The following is a 16,929-nucleotide window of genomic DNA, read 5'->3' as shown; positions in this document are numbered from 1 at the left end:
ACCAGCCTGGCTACTCGTGTTAGCCGGCCTGCTCTGAGCACAGCCCTCTCTGACCTTGGAGGCTGGAATTACTTGTCGGCCGCAGTGTCTCCTCGGCCTTCCCATGGGCTCTGGGGACCAGAACTCTGGCCCTCATACTTGTGTGGCAAGAGCTTAGCTGCCCGCCCCTCATGCATGCTGGGTAAGTGCTCTGGCCACTTATCAGCACCCCAGTCCTGTGAGTCTTACGTTACTATCGAAGGATGCTGAGAACACTTTCGTGTGGAGACAGGGCAGGGCAGCCGCACTGGCCATTTGTCTGCAGCGCCACCGAACTGAACACCACCAGTAAATTTCTTCTGCCCTTACATTTTTAAAATAATTTTTAAAGATTTGTGTGTGTGGGTGTTTGCCTGCCTATATGTCTGTGCACCACATGCATGCCTGGTGCCCTCAGAGGCCAGAAGAAGGCATCAGATGGTCTTGGATGACCTGCTTTGAGAAGCTAGACTGTTTAATTTCCTCCACTGCTCTAAGGCTTGCAAGATACCCTGAGACCGATGCTGAAGGAGGGCCTTACAGCTTTAGAGGAGGGAGACCTGAGCACAGCACCTTGATGAACACAATCCAAGACACTAAGAACCACCATTAATTTCTTTCTTTCTTTCTTTCTTTCTTTCTTTCTTTCTTTCTTTCTTTCTTTCTTTCTTTCTTTCTTTCTTTCTTTCTTTCTTTCTTTTTTTTCTCCTGGTTCTGGAGTTGCACATGGTTGTGAGCAGCCATGTGGGTGCTGGAATCAAACCTGGGTCCTCTGGAAGAGCAGCCAGTGCTCCTAACCACTGAGCCATCTCCCTAGTCCATTTCACATGTTCAGTATTTGATTTTCTCTCTTGGAGATGTTTTTGTTTTTATTCTCATTTTACCTTTGTGGATCTGGTCCATATTGCTTTCTAGTTCTGTTCTACTTCAAATGTATCCAGCAATTTTCTGCCAATCAAAGCTTAAAACATTATATTATTATTATTAATTTTTTGTAACAGGGTCTCACTGTATGTCTCTGGCCAACCTGGAACTTGCCACATAGACCAGGCTAGCCTCGAACTCACACAAAATGTACTGTCTCTGCCTCCCGAGTGCTGGGATTAAAGACATAGCACTTTACCAGATGTTACCTGCTGTATCTAACTCTAGCTAACTACTCTCCCAAATTCCTCCTCTGCCATGACAGGCATGGATTAAATGCTCACTCATCAAGTGATGTTTGAGCAATAAGGTCCCCAGCTGGCCTCAAACTTGCTGTGTAGTTGAAATGAACCCCCCTCCCACTCCCCATTCTCCCCCACCTCCTCCATCCCCCTAGCTGCTGGGATTACAGGTGGCCACTGCCCTGTTTGCCTCTCTCAACAGCTGTTCTTACATCCAAGTACAAGCCAGGCTGACCCTGCTTAGCTTCGGGGATCAAATGAGGTTGAGTGCATCAGGGTGGAGGGATGTGGACTCAAGTAGAACGTTATAGGCTACTCCAAGTCAATCTAGAAGCATCAGAAACTGTCCTCAGCCTGGAGTTCTCTCTTCCTTTGAGTGGAAGTCCCACGTAGCCCAGGCTGGCCTTGAACTTGACGTAACTGAGGATAACTGAATTCTTGGTCCTCCTGCCCCTCTCCCAAGTACTGGGTTTGCCTGGATGTGGCGCCTTCTTCTAGAGCAGAGATGCTGTCCTTCAGGAGTCCTGTTCCTGGGCAAATCTCTTCCTCATTCTTCCTTGGTGGAGCCACGCCTGTCCTCGCCGAAGCTTGGTCCCATCTCAACCAACCCCAGGTCCAACCCACACTCAGCTCCGAGGAACCTGCCACACACACACACACACACACACACACACACACACACACACACACACACTATCCTCCAGCCCCTACTCTATATATCTTAGAATTTTCAGGGACAGACTTTTCAGGGTAATGATTTCATAATAATGTTTCCTGATAATAATTTTCACCAACAAGCTTGCAATTTCCACTTCAGAGGTCAGAGAGCAGTTATTGGAGCAAGATGGCTGCCTTTGTCTCCACTAACACCGGAGTCCCCGGCAGTGAGGTGGGTGCTGGTAGAATCTCATGGCGTTGGCTTTTCTTGTATTGATCATGAGGCTGAATACCTTTCCACGGTTCCTTTCTCTTTCAGATATTGATTCAGACATTTTTGTCAACTTTTGTCATTTTGAGACACAATCTCATGCAGCTGGGATGTCCCTGCATTCCTGATCCCCGGCTCCCACCTCCCAAGCTCTGGGACTTCCGGATTCCACCACCACACCACACCATTTTGTCAATTTTAAAGCTGTTTTCCGTTTTTCCTTGTGACTTCTGAGGACATTCATTCTGTGCAGTAATTCAGGACAGGATGGATACTGAAAACGCTTCTGCAGGGCATCGTGGTGCCCGCCTTTAATCCAGCACTGGGGAGGCAGAGGCCGGTGAATCTCTGTGAGTTTGAGGCCAGCCTGGTTTATAAAGTGAATTCCAAGACAGCCAGAACTGTTGCAAAGAGAAACCCTGTCTCGGGGGGATGGGGGGGGGGAGAGGTCTTCTAGTTGGCTGTTCACCAGTGAAATCTGCATACAATTGACTCCCTGAGCAGAACTGTTTAGTTTTGTCTGTCAGAGCCCTGTGATCTGGTCCCCGGCTGTTGGTTTTATATAGCAAATGATTGACTGGTCCAGCATTATTTTTTCTGTCATAAAATGGGGCCCTGAGTTAAAACCGTCTGTCCAGAAGAGGAAGCTGGAATGAATTTAGGAAATGCCTAGAAGAGATTCATATGGTTAAGGCCACACTCCCAGGGAAAACATAAGCCGCATCTGTGACTTCCCTTAATGTGCAGCTCCAGTGACGGTATCAGTGTTGGCACCTGCTTCTGTTTCAAGCTGCCCCGGCCCCTTGCCGACCCCCAACAGTGCTTCCAGCTCCCTTGGGAACTAAGTGATGCCCAGGACTGGACGCTAGAGCCTCCCCTTCCATGTGAATGCACCCCGCTAGCCAAGGTCCGCCTCCACGCCCTTCCGCGGATGCCGCCCGGCCCTCCGCGCCCTTCCGCAGATGCCCACCTTGCCTGTAGTGACCTCTCTTCTGGCCTCCTGCTCACTGGCTTTGACATCAGGTTTTCTTGCACTTCCTGCCTGGCCTCAGATGGGATGATGCCTGTCTTTCCCAGCTGTGGCAAATGATTCCCCATTATTATTATTTTTTTTAACTCCAGCAAAATATGTTTGTTTGGCTCCTTTTTAAACAGTTCAAATTTTTCTTTTCTTTTTTGTTTTTGTTTTTTTCACTTTTCACTTTTTCAAATTAATCAATTTATTCACCTTTCTATTTTCAGCTTGATACAGTATGTATTCCCATCTTAATTGTGAAATGTTTTATTGAGGCTTGCTCCGTAATTGAGTAAAACCAAAACTTATTATAAGCCACAGTCGTCCTAGGGTCCCCCATGATATATATATATATATATATATATATATATATATATATATATATATATATATATTCCATGGCTCTGTGGGTTGTAGTCTGATTGTTCTTTATTTTATATCTAGAATCCACTTATGAGTATGTACCATGTTTGTCCCTCTGGATTCTCCATTATTTATTTTATTTTTTAGTTTTTTTGAGACAGGGTTTCTCTGTGTAGCTTTGAGCCTTTCCTGGAACTCGCTCTGTAGACCAGGCTGACCTCAAACTCACAGAGATCCGCCTGGCTCTGCCTCCCGAGTGCTGGGATTAAAGGCGTGCGCCACCACCGCCCGACATGATTCCCCATTATACTTTGCACATAACCCCCATTGTTAGCTCCCTGCAGGCATGTGGGCACCAGGCATGAGAGGTGGGGGAAGATGAAGACGCAGTATATGGGTCTTCACGCAGTGGACTTGAAAGAACGGTGCATGGGACCCTGGATGGGGGTCCTGTTGCTGCATGATGGTAAAGTGACTGGGCAGCGGAGGTTTCTGGACTGACCAGGAGGACTCAGCTACGTCTGTCACAGAAGCCCGGGGGGGGGGGGGGGGGGCGAGAAGGGACCGCTTTGCTGAGCACAGGTCTCTGGGTTTTCCGGTCTGACTCTGAAACCCCCTCCATTCACATGAATGTGGAAGTGAAATCTCCTACTCTTCCTGTGGTGTCTCACGAGGTTTCACATCTCCTTTGACTGCTGGGGCAGAGAGCTGGACACCAGAGGGGACTCCACTCAGTCTTGCTGCCGTGGCTACGCCCATGGGGCTGCAGGAAGAGGCATGGCAGGACTTCTTCTCTCAGGGCTGGAGGTGAAGACACAGAGCAGGGTGCCCAGCCCGGATTCCTGCAAGGGAAGGAAGGCATTCTGGGAAAGGTGTTGGTGGCTGGGGGCCACTTTGTTTTGAAGCTGTGGTAACAAACAGAAAGGCTCCAGGAGCAGGAGGCCTGAGCGGGGGAGGGGTTGGGGTGGACCGTGGCTCCTCTCTTCCTCCTTTTCTCAGCAGATGTGTTACTGACTTCTGTTATCTTGGTTCATTCCAGCCCAGGATGATGAAGTGAGTGCGTGGGCATGCTTGTGGTGTGTGTGTGTGTGTGTGTGTGTGTGTGTGTGTGTGTGTGTGTGTAGGAGTTGTATAAAGAAAGGGGTTAAAATCTCTAAACTTGGGTGTGAACCTCCAGACTGGTTTTTGAGTCTGTAAAGGAAGACAACACATTTCAATATTAAATGAGATAGAACGCAGAAGTCCTACTTAGAGCTGAGTGTGGTCGCTCGCATTTGCAGTCCCAGCATGTGGGCAGTCGAGGCAGGAGGATCAGGAGTTCAAGACCATTTTCAGCTACACAGTGAATTGAAAGGCTGACCCAGATCACAGAAAACTGTCTGAAACTAACAAACAAAAACCCCACACCCAACTCCACATACATTTTATTTCTGCCTAGAAGAGTGTCTGTGACGATGTTGGAGCTCATCACATTCATTCTGGCTTCCCAGCACTTCGCCCACTTACTGATTCCAGGAGTTAAGTCCATAGTCAAGGAAGGTGGGAGACTGGGGAAGACTGGGAATTGGGGCAGATTCAGCTCACGTCAGCCAGTCACCCCGAGCAAGCCTCCGCTCCCGACAACTGGGTCTGACTCCATAATCCATCTAGAATGGAGGACTTGGGGCAGCGGCCGGTGTGTGCGGTGTCCAGCGACTCCTTCACGGTCTCTCTTCCCCTTTGTAGCTCACTGGTAAATCCAAGAGTTTCAGAAACTCAGGAGAGCCAGGTGTGGCCACACCTTTAATTCCAGCACTCAAGAGGCAGACACAGGAAGATCTCTTTGAATTTTAGGACAACCTGGTCTACATAGCAAATTCCAGGCCAGACAAGGCTACATAGTGAGACCCTGTTTAAAAACGAAACAAAACAGGAAAAGAAAAAGAAAGTTAAGACGAGAAGCCAAGCCTCAAAGCCCTTTGAAGGCAGGGGAGGTGAACAGAAGGCTTCATTTAATATATATCAGTTGTGTGATTCATAGTTGGAGGGAAGAGGATGGATTAAAAAATCCATCCTAGCATGTGTGAGGCCCTGGGCTGAATTCTTAGCACTGAAAAAAACAAACAAACAAACAAACAAACAAACAAACAAAAGTACATTAGGATCTGTGAGGACTTGGCTGGTAAAGCTATGCAGATGTGAGTGTCTGAGTCCAACCCCAGGACCCACATTAAAAATAAGTACACGAAAGAGCTAGATGTGGTTGTGCCAGCTATGATCCCAGTCAGTGCTGGGGAGGCAGAGGCAGGTGGATCCCCGGGCTTTCCGGCTAGCCCAGCCTACTTGGCAAGCTCCAGGCCAGTGAGAGACTCTGTCTTAAACAACAGCAACAACCTAGCAGGTGAGAGATCTTCCTGTGGCCTTCATATACATTTGCACACATGTGTATGCATGCCTGTAGACACACAAGTACCCACATACAGGAATATGTGTGCGCGCGCGTGTGTACACACACACACACACAGTGTATTTAGTAGACAGTGTCTTTTCCAGGAGAACAGTAGGAGTACCACATCTCACTATTCTAGGACTTCATAATCCAGAGACCATCTTGAGAAGGTTGTCTAGAAGTGGTCTTTTTTGTTTGTTTGTTTTTCAAGACAGGGTTTCTCTGTGTAGGTTTGCGCCTTTCCTGGAACTCACTTGGTAGCCCAGGCTGGCCTCGAACTCACAGAGATCCGCCAGGCTCTGCCTCCGGAGTGCTGGGCTTAAAGGCATGCGCCCTCAACCCCCCGGCCTAGAAGTGGTCTTTTGGAAAAGCATGAGAGGAGAAAGTTAACCCAGTGGGCAGGCCAGGCCTGCATATCCTGGGAATGCTTCTGCCACTACCCCCACAGACCTCAGGCAACCACCTACAATCCTGTCCTCTAAGCCTAGGGCGCAATGAGGTTTACCTAGTAACTGATGATGCCAGGCTGAGACACTCAGCGATTGGTCCGACACACCTACCCAGCTAATCTGACAACTTTCCCTTCGGGACCCAGGATTTGGTCGAGTTAGATGTAAATTGAGGATCTAAGGGGGTCTGAGTAACCTGGAGCCACGTCTGCGGCAAGAAACAGGGGACCTGAGCAACAGGCACCACGTTTTCCTCAGTGTGTGGAGACGTTTGTCCAGGCCGGGGCAGGAGAGGCCTCGAGGCCCCTGCGAGATCCGGCCCAGGGGCCTGACCTTCCCGCACCTCCGGAGAGTGGAACATGGATAGACTCCTGCCGCTGCTGCTGGGCCTCAGCCTGGGCTGTGTGGGAGCAGGTAAGGAATCCCCTCTCAGAACCCCCCTCTTCTGGAACCCTCCTCCCTCCCCTGCTGGAACTCCCCCTCCTGCTCTTGTTTGGGGTAAAACACGCTCTTTTTTCCAGCAGGTGTGAGTGCTCCGGATGAGCCCGTCCCCACCATGGCACAGTCCAGCACTCTGGACTGTACTTACAGCAGTTTTTACAATGAGCCAGTTTAGTAGGTCCTGTAACAGATGTCCCTGCTGGGGCGTAGGAATGGACTGGGTACCCCTGCACCCTGGTTCCTAGCATGGTGCCAGGCCTGTATTAAATGCTCTGGAGACTTGTACGGAGTCAAAAGTCAAGGATATTTCCAGCACAGAGCAAGGCTGACTCTTTTTCTTGACTCCATTTCCTTCTCTCTCCTTTCCCCCTTGTCTGTCTGTCTGTCTGTCTTTCATTGGAGAGAGTCACACTGTCTAGCCAGACTAGCCTTGAACTCATGGCAATCCTCCTGCCTCGGTGCTGGGATTACCAGTATGCCCACCACACTTGCTTGACCCTTTATCTCCCTGTGAATGGCGTGCTGCTCCGAGCCTCTGTGTTTGGGGCGGACAGCCAGGCTGACCATGCAGGGATCTCGGGTGCTCTCTCCTCTCACTCAGTCTCACGTACAGAGGAACCGGTGCTAACTGTTTTCAGCTTTGTGCACATGAATCTCCAGCTCATTCCCAAACTGGATGCCTCTGATGGGTGTGAAAGTTAATCACATTGTATTGTATTACACTTGTAGAAAAGTGAGATTGACTTTAACATGCCTTTTCTGTTTTTTTTTTTTTTTTGCTGTTGTTGTATCAAGAAATCCTGGTAAACTGAATCATTTAAATGTATTGTGAAACTTAAGACCACTGCTGATGAAAAACAATGGCCAAATTTAAATTTCAGGGCCTGGAGAGGTGACTCAGAGATTAAGAGAACTGGCTGTTCTCACAGAGGGCCCAGGTTCAATTCCCAGCACTTACATGGTGGTTCACGGCCATCGGTGACTCCAGTTTCAGGAGACCTGGTGCCCCTTTTCTGGCTTTTGATGGCACCAGGCTCAAATGTGGTGCAGAGACACATATGTGGGCAAAACACTCATACATAAAATGAAATAAATAAATCTTAAAAAAAACCCCAAATACTCAAGTATCAGGTTGAAAATTAGAGGAAAGGATCTAAAAATGTCTCTGTTGCTGCCATTTCCCCTTCACTGCGGCTGTCAGAGCCCCCAGAGTGGCAGTGTGGTCAGCAGATGAAGCCTGAGGTGGGAAATCTCTGCCAGTCTGGCTGCAACTGAGGCTTGGATTCTCTGCTCAATGCAGAAGAAACAAACAACAGCAAAAACCAGCCCAACAATTTAACACTCTTGTGACTGATGGGTGCCCCCACCCCAATTCTCCTGGACTGGATAGACATCCTACAGTCCAATTCAGTGCTGACTCTAACAGAAGTTAACACAGGCCGGTCGGCCAGAGGCTCAGCCCCACGGAGAGAGAGAGACAGTCCCTTTGTCAGATGATAAGCTTAACCTGTAAGCTCAGGATGACCCACAGCTTCTGTCCAGCGTGGCTGAGCCAGAGCCCCTTGGTTTGGGTAATAGAGAGGGCATACAATCTATGCAAATTGTTTACTATTGTTCATTTATTGCAAGAGTTTGTCTGTGTGTGTATGTGTGTGTGTGCCTGCTTATCTGCATGTGCGCCACATTCATGTAGTGCCCGAGGAGCCCAGAAGGGCATCAGACTCCCTGGAACTGGGGTTACAGTGAACCGCTGCCTGTGGGTGCTCCAGTCAGAACCCTGGTCCTCTGCAAGAGCAGAACATGCTCTCAACCACTCAGCCACATCTGCAGCCCCACGAGGAACATTTTAAAGAACAAAGCAGGGGGTTTCATAGGAGGAAGTCCAGACAGACCCCAGGTGCAGTAGCTTTCTGCCTCCATGGAGGTGGGGTATGCCCCCTCCCAGCATATGGGTATGTCTCCCAGCTGGGAAGGTGTCAGAACCCCACAATTTGGGCTCTGGGCTGCACCATATAGACAGGATTTATTTTTAACCCGGTCTCCAGTCCTCACCCTGCTGTTCCACAAGGACGGGGATGTAAGTCTCAGGCTTCCAATCCTGGCTCCGTCTTTCCAATGCCAGGCCCCACCCCAGGGTTCCACCAAGATTGACCTCATTAGGACAAAGACCCTGAGGTCACCCAGTCCCCAGGGATTCAGAGCTCTGTCAGGGAACAAGCTAAAGACCAGGTGTTAGGACAGAAAATGCATCTACCCCTTACGCCCACCACCTCAAGCAGTTATACGGGTTCTCGGAACTTTGTGCTAGTATCTAAGGGCAGAGACTGTATTCGTAATGGTGCCACGAAACAAGCAGACACCGACGTGTCTTCTCTTTCCTGGCTCTTCCAGGTGGCTTCGTGGCTCATGTGGAAAGCACCTGCCTGCTGGATGACAATGGGGTTCCGAAAGACTTCACATACTGTGTTTCCTTCAACAAAGATCTGCTGGCCTGCTGGGACCCAGGGGCAAAACAAATAGCCCCCTGTGAATTTGGGGTGCTGCATGACTTTGCTGCAGGCATTTCAAAATACCTCAACCAAGATGAGAGCCTGCTCAAGCGCTTGGAAAACGGGCTTCGGGATTGTGCTGTGCACACGCAGCCCTTCTGGGATGCACTGACCCACAGATCGAGTGAGTAGAGGGGCTGAGGGGCGGCCGGGAGGCACAGCCAGGAGGGCAGAGGATGGGGAGGGTGGGGAGGGTGGAGGGTGAGGGGCAGCTGGGAAGCACAGCCAGGGGGGCAGAGGACAAGCAGATTCTTGAGCATCAGAGGGGTTGATTCCTGAGCAGGAAGAAACAGTGTGTGGACCTGGAGTGTAGGAAGAGGGAGGCTGGACACCGAGGGGAACAGTGTGATGAATGGAGACGGAACAGAAGATGAAGGATGGAAGGTGTGAAGAGAAGGGACTGAGTGGGACCCAGACACAGGAGCCACAGCGCGGCAGGGTACAGATCCGAGTCAGAAAACCCCCAGTGACTTTCCCAACACCTTAGAGTCTCTTATTTTTATTTATTCCAGTTAAAGACCTTTTCCCGCTACTGGGGATTGAACGTAGGGCCTTGCAGATGCCCGGCAAGCACTCTACCGCTGTTATGTTCTGGCCCCCTTTCTCCTGTTTGTTCCGAGGCAGGGTCTCCTTAAGTTGCCCAAGCTGGCCTTGAACTTGAACTCTTCTGCTTCAGCCTCCCAGTTAGCTGGGATTACAGGCCTGGGTCGCCAGCCTGGCTTGTGCCTGGTTCTTTGGCTCAGATTTTGTTGTTCCATATTTGGAATGGGTGCAGGCGTGGGGACATCTGGCAGTGTTCCAGGGATTCCAATGCTGCCTCTCTTCTTCCCCGAATCCTTTCCATTGAGAACAGCTCACGAGAGTGGCTTACACTTTGTATAAGTAAACTTTGACGATCTCCATAGGTCAGAATACTGCGTCATAAGATACAGGTTCTGGGCCACCTTTTCATCATTACTTGGCCGCAAGTCCCTGGGTACTACTCTAGACAGGGAGACAATACCTTGGGTGAAGCCGAGGGAGCCTGTATTTTAACATAATTTCTTGGATTTTCTCTTAAAATATTGCTAAAAAAAACACTCTGATAAAGGCAAGTAGGGGACTCACTCGGAAGGATAAACTGGCAGAAGACAGCCATCTTCACCCCATCACCGGGCATGCTGCTACAGGCCCGTGGTACCGGCTCTTGTGGGGAGGCAGGAGACCAGGAGTTAGGACTATCCCTGGCTACATAGTGAGTGTGAGACCAGCCTGGGCTATATGAGACCCCATCTCAGAAAACACACAAGCCTGTGGTCGGGCGAGATACACAGAGACTGTCTGGACAGCTCGTAGCCCAGACAGCATCTACCAATCGTGGTCAAACATGACTTTGGAGGAGAAAGGAGGAGGTGACGAGAGAGTGAGAGAAATCCAGCGAGGCGGGAGCGCGTTCTATTTCCTCTTTCACTGGGTGGCTGGAGAAATCTTTGAAGGGATGAAATGGGACTTCCTTCGAACCATAAGGAACTGTTTCTCCCATGTAGAACCACCGTCTGTTCGAGTAGCCCAAACTGCCCCCTTTAACACGAGGGAGCCTGTGATGCTGGCCTGCTACGTATGGGGCTTCTATCCGGCGGACGTGGTCATCACGTGGATGAAGAATGGGCAACTTGTCACGCCTCACAACATCAAAGAGAGGGCTGCCCAGTCCAACGGAGACTGGACGTACCAGACTGTCTCCTACCTGGCCTTAACCCCGTCCTACGGGGACATCTACACCTGTGTGGTACAACACAGTGGGACCCCCGAGCCTGTCCGTCAGGACTGGAGTAAGTGTATGGGAACTGGGACATTGGTGGTTGGGAAAGGGACATCGCTATTTGGGCCGAGCGAGACACGGATGGCTGCCTGGTAGAGAAGGGCATGCTGGGATGGGACGTCTGAGGGTTTGCAAGCAGAGTTAGGCTCTGGACTAAAGGAGTACAGGGGTCAGCCATTGCTTGGCAGTGGTGGCGTGGATCCTTTCATCTGTTTGAGGGAGAGAGAGGAGGCTGATTGTCTCCCCCAAAAGAATGTAGATTTGATAACATTTCTGGAAACAAAGCTCTGGAATTTGCTGTTTTAGTTTTCCCAATATTCATCCGTCATGTCAGGCCAGGACTGGGAATTGAAAAAATAATAAAGACTGAAGAAGAAGGGATTTTCTTTCAGTATAGGGCTGTGCTGAATTTGGGCATCTTTTCAAGCCTAAGAGGATGATAAAGCCATGGCTGGTAGATACTTCAGTGAAGGGGCTAATTGATAAAGAACTCATTGACCCTGTTTGTACCCTAGGGCTGGGGGTACTTAAAGGCAATGAGGGGGGTACATACTGATTCAGAGATTATTGGAAAGACGAGAGGAAGAGCAAGGAAGGGTGAGGGCAGCGAGGAAAAGCCCGGAGGAGGGGCCCAGTCTGGCTGCGGAGGCCAGGCTTTCCCTGCGGGGAGTGTGTGTCTGCTGCTGGTTCTAGTCCATGGGAGGCGATGCTGGTCCCTGGGAGGCGATGGCGTCCTGGTTAAGGGTGACTGTTGCTGTGATGAAGCACCATGACCAAAAGCAAGCTGGGGAGGAAAGGGTTTATTTGGCTCACATTGGTCCATCCTTGAAGGAAGCCGGGACAGGAACTCAAGCAGGGCAGGAACCTGGAGGCAGGAGCTGATGCAGAGGCCATGGAGGGGAGCTGCTTACTGGCTTGCTCATCGTGGCTTGCTTAGCCTGTGTTTTTTGTAGAACCCAGGACCATCAGCCCAGGGATGGCACCACCTACAAAGGGCTGGGCCCTCCCCCATCAATTGCTAATTAAGAAAATGCCTTACAGGCTTGCCTACAGCCTGGTCTTCTGGAGGCATTTTCTCACCTGAGGTTCCCATCTCTCAAATGACTCTGGCCCGTGTCAAGTTGACACAAAACCAGCCAGCACCGATGGGAAACAGGAGGGGAGTGGAGCACACAGGCCCTTGAGCTTTCCAGGGTCGGTCTCCTTTGTAGGGCATGCAAGGAGTTCCTTTGGTGATGGAGTGCTCTTCTGATGTTGGGGTAGGGATCCAGGTGGGGTATAGTCCAGAATAGGAACGGCTCTGGCAAGCGGGATGGCGAAGGGCTGTAGGGTGGGGTGGAGGGAGACATGGACAATGTGGATGTGGGGGACTCATACCACGTAACCTTGGAGGCCTGGAAAGAAAGGAGACATTTTAACAGGAAGCTGCTCAGAGCAAAGATGGACGTTATCACTACCATGGGGATGAGCACTACCTGGCTGCTGGGGAGGGAGGTGCCCTGGGAGTGGCGAAACCACAGAGATGCCTTGAGAGTCCCCACCTGGGGAGGGGAGGAGGCTGTGGAGGGTGGGGGAGCGGCGCAGAAACTGGGTGGTAACTCTGGCAACACAGTTTCTCCAGGGTCATTCCAGAAGTGGGTGGTGTGGTGAAAAAAGCCATTTTCTTGGGAGTGCGTTGGTGTGTAGCAGACCCTTTGGGCTGGGATAAAGACCTTCGACCTTGGAGGTGTACGCTGAGGTGAACTGAGCTGCCCGGGACTAAGCTGTAGACACTAGTTCTGAGAACTTCCCATTACTTTGTAGCAGCCGGGCTGTCCCCCATCCAGACGGTGAAGGTTTCGGTGTCTGCAGCCACCCTAGGCCTGGGCTTCATCATCTTCTGTCTTGGTTTGTTCCATTGGCGGAAGTCTCGCGTCTCCAGTGAGTGATCCCGGAGTGCTCCCCAGCCCTCCTCCTCCTTCAGCTTCTCTCTTTGTGATCAATTTTCTCGTCCCCACTTCTTCTGTTGTAAAGACCTGAGGAATGCTAGATTCTTGCATCCACAAGGACCGGCCTAATCTGTGTCTTCCTCTTCTAGGCTACATCCCTCTCCCTGGATCCACTTACCCAGAAGGTAACATTCGTGTTGGTCTGTGGCTCACGGGTCCTCAAAAGGGGTGGGGTGTTATGGTGCTCACAGTAAGGGCCATTTAACGAAGGGGGTGGTTTAACCAAGACAGCACTCAGGCTGTGATGATTCTGGGAAGGGAAGAAGCCTGAGCTCCTTCTCTGAGCCCCACGGAGCACCGGTGGGGAGCGGCTGGAGGTGGCTCCTTTGTCTTCAGCATTGGTAGCTGGGTATCTGCATCATCAGAGTCTGAAGGGTTCTGGCATCGGGTGGTCACACAGATGAATGTTGGGTCTGTGGGATCGTCACCTCTCACTGGTTCCTATTGTCTGCAGGTCGGCACTAGAGGGCAGAACTGAGGAGATTCCGATTCTTGAGGATGCCTCCGTGGCCCCCAACATCTTCAGGACACCTCACTTTCTTGTGTCATAATTTCCTCTACTCTTCCCCATGTAAATATTAGCAGTTTGGGGTATTCATAATCAAGTCATGGTCCCAAGCTGCCTTCTGAGGAGGGAATCAAGGCCCTCCAGAAGAGGGGGTTCAAGACCCTCCAGAAGAGGGGGTTCAAGACCCTCCAGAAGAGGGGGTTCAAGGTCCTCCGGAAGAGGGGGTTCAAGGCCCTCTGGAAGGCCCCACTCCATCACAGAGGGTGGTGTGTTGTAGGTGATCATGTCTAAGAAATAAACCGGTGGAATTACTGGCCTTCCTCGTTTGTCCTGTGGCTTTGGAGGAGGGACTGCGGCAGGGCGTGGCTGGAGGTGACCCTCTCCTGTGACGTAGCCAGTGGCACCTCCCCATTTCCCATCTGCATGGAACAACTGGAGGCAGCTTTTGAAATTGTAATTCGTTAGAAGAAATTAAGCTGCAGTGAGATAGTTACCGTGTTGGGGGGGAGGGTAACAGCTAGGCTCATAAGAGGCCTTTTGAAACTGCATTTTTATTTACTTTGTGTGCATGCATGTGTGTGTGCATGTGAGTATGTGTGCATGTGATTGTGTGTGAGTGTGTGTGTGTGCATGTGAGTGTGTGTGCATGTGAGTGTGTGTGCATGTGAGTGTGTGTGCATGTGTGTGTACATACGTGCTCATGCAAGGGCACTTGCCACTGCATGCATCTAGAGTCAGAGGACGATTTGCAGGAGTGGGTTCTCTTCTCCCACTGTGTGGGTTCTAGGGGTTGAACTCAGGTCGTTGGCCTGGCAGTAGGAGCCTTCACTCACTGATGCACCTTGCCAGCCTGTAGGTGATCTTATGAGGGGTAAATGAGTTCATACCTGTAAAGAGCCAAGAATGCGCCTCACATTCCCTGAGCCCACAGTAGTGGCCTTTGCTGTTCCTGCCGGTGCTCAGGTTGTTTCTTCCATGGTGTCGATAGGGAAGGGCGATTGCATCTTTAGAGGAGAGGGGACTGCCTGGTGGCGTCCGTTTTCCGGTGGAGACGCAGCCAGGTGTAGAAAGTTGGTCTGTGGGATTGCTTTTGGAATTAGAGTTGGAAAGTGAGCTGCCAGTGAAAAAAAGAAACGTAGCTAAGAGCACCGGCTGCTCTTCCAGAGGACTTGGGTTCAATGCACAGACATATTTGCAAGCAAAACGTCCATCCACAGCAATGTGTATTGATTTAATACACATTGATCAATGTTATTGATTTAATAACAAAATCAAGAAAAAGAAACCTAAGGAATAAAAAGGGAAGTCAATCCAGGAAGGAGTTTAACCCAACAGGATTGTGGAGGGAGAGCAACGGGCTGTGGACACATTTGTATGTGGGCACCTGCGTGGGAACTCTGGAGATGGGAGTCTGATGAGCCAGCAAATGGGTCAGAAGACAAACTGTGAACTCTCATCATGGCCGATGTGCGTGGGAGGGAGGTCAAGGGCTGGACCCCTCTGCCATAGATGGCTTCCATGAAGCCTGGAGGAGAGTGTGATAGCCTCAGTATAAAACTTGACCTCCAAAGTCACTGTGTTCTCCCAAACAGTGATCCCCACTCCAGCCACAGATTTCTCGGAGGATCCTGGTGATCAGGGCATGGCATCTTCTTCTGAGAAAAGATGGGAAGATCAAGGGGAGGGGAGTGTGCTCTGTAATCCATGTGGGTCTGGTCAAGCCTCACGGAGGATGGCTGAGGAGGAGCAATGTGTGCTGGGGAGGAGGAATTAAACTCAGGTCCTGTGGGAGAGCAGTCAGTGCTCTTAACTGCTGAGCCATCTCTCTGGCCCCAGACACTTGGCTGTGAAGCACCCCCCACACACACACCCACACCCACATCCCCTGAAGCCACTGGTCCTGTAGTTGACTTCATTTACTTCACCTTTACTCAGGCTTTGTATATACCTTTTTTTTTTTTTTTTTCTTTCCGAGACAGGGTTTCTCTGTGTAGCTTTGGAGCTTGTCCTGGAACTCACTCTGTAGCTCAGGCTGGCCATGAACTCTCAGAGATCCGCCTGATTCTGCCTCCCGAGTGCTGGGATTAAAGGCGTGCGCCACCACCTCCTGAGCATTGTATATACTTTTTAAGAAGCACAGACACACATTTTGCTCGTTTATGATGCAGATCCTTACACAGGAGCCGGTGCCTCTGCTCCTCACTCTCTTTTCTGGAATACCACGTGGTTTCCAGCTTTTGTTTTCATTGATCTCTTTCACTGCGCTTCGCTTTGCTATTCTTACCTTTCCATTTCCTTCCTTCTTTGGCCTGTATAGTCCCTCTTCACCTGTGCTTAGCTCATGTGACTCTAACTTTTTTTCACTTTGGTTCCTGATAATTGTATTTAAAGGTGACCATTTCCGTCTAAGATCTGTTTCCGCCATACCTCCTTTCTTTTTTTTTTTTCTACAAGCCCCACATTAAAAGCAATGAAATTATGCTAAATTCTCAGTGTTGCGGCTTTTATTCATTTCTAAGCATTTTTTAGTGTTTTAAAAGATAATTGTATTTTGAAATTTTCATTTTGAAATAACTTCAAACTTGTAAAAAAAATGTAACAAAACCAAGAACTCATGGGCTGGCTGATTTGACCTCTACATCACACACACAAATCTTAGTTTATCCAGGTTCAAATCTGATCATTTTGCCTTATTTTTAAAAATTGTTTTAGGGCTAGAGAGATGGCTCAGAGGTTAAGAACACTGGCTGCTCTTGCAGAGTTCCTGAGTTCAATTCCCAGCAACCACATGTTGGTGGCTCACAACCATCTGTAATGAGATCTGATGTCCTTTTCTGGCCTGAAGGCATACATGCAGGCAGAACACTGAATATACAATAAATAAATAAATTGAAAAAAAAAAAAAAGCACACGCCTTTAATCCCAGCACTCGGGAGGCAGAGCCAGGCGGATCTCTGTGAGTTAGAGGTCAGCCTGGACTACAGAGTGAGTTCCAGAAAAAGGCTCCAAAGCTACACAAAGAAACCATGTCTTGAACCCCCCCCCCAAAAAAAAGTTGTTTTAAAAGATGTATTTATTTTATGTGTATGAATGTTTTGCCTGCATTTATGTGTGTGTACCATGTGCCTACGGAAAACAGAAGGTGTTGGATCTCCTGGAGCTGGAGTTTCAGAAGGTTGGGCCACTATATGAGTGCTGGGAATTGAACCCAGGTCCTCTGCAAGAGCATCCAGTGTTTTTAACCACGGAGCCATCTCTGCAGACCCCAGCTTTTG

At 49.9% G+C, this 16,929-nt stretch overlaps 1 protein-coding gene across 1 annotated transcript; it reads left to right on the top strand.

The window, feature by feature from the left end:
- Window positions 1-6,273: 6,273 nt before the first annotated feature.
- Window positions 6,274-13,974, top strand: LOC114686362 (class II histocompatibility antigen, M beta 1 chain). Its single transcript, XM_028861027.2, has 6 exons — window positions 6,274-6,781; window positions 9,200-9,481; window positions 10,884-11,168; window positions 12,962-13,078; window positions 13,236-13,271; window positions 13,601-13,974. The coding sequence occupies exons 1-6, from the start codon at window positions 6,727-6,729 to the stop codon at window positions 13,609-13,611; spliced, it is 786 nt and encodes a 261-aa protein (XP_028716860.1). The 5' UTR covers window positions 6,274-6,726; the 3' UTR covers window positions 13,612-13,974.
- The last annotated feature ends 2,955 nt before the right edge of the window (window positions 13,975-16,929 follow it).

The sequence above is a fragment of the Peromyscus leucopus genome, chromosome 16_21 (assembly GCF_004664715.2).
Source record: "Peromyscus leucopus breed LL Stock chromosome 16_21, UCI_PerLeu_2.1, whole genome shotgun sequence".
Taxonomy (NCBI): domain Eukaryota; kingdom Metazoa; phylum Chordata; class Mammalia; order Rodentia; family Cricetidae; genus Peromyscus; species Peromyscus leucopus.
This window is presented reverse-complemented; position numbering and strand designations above follow the sequence as displayed.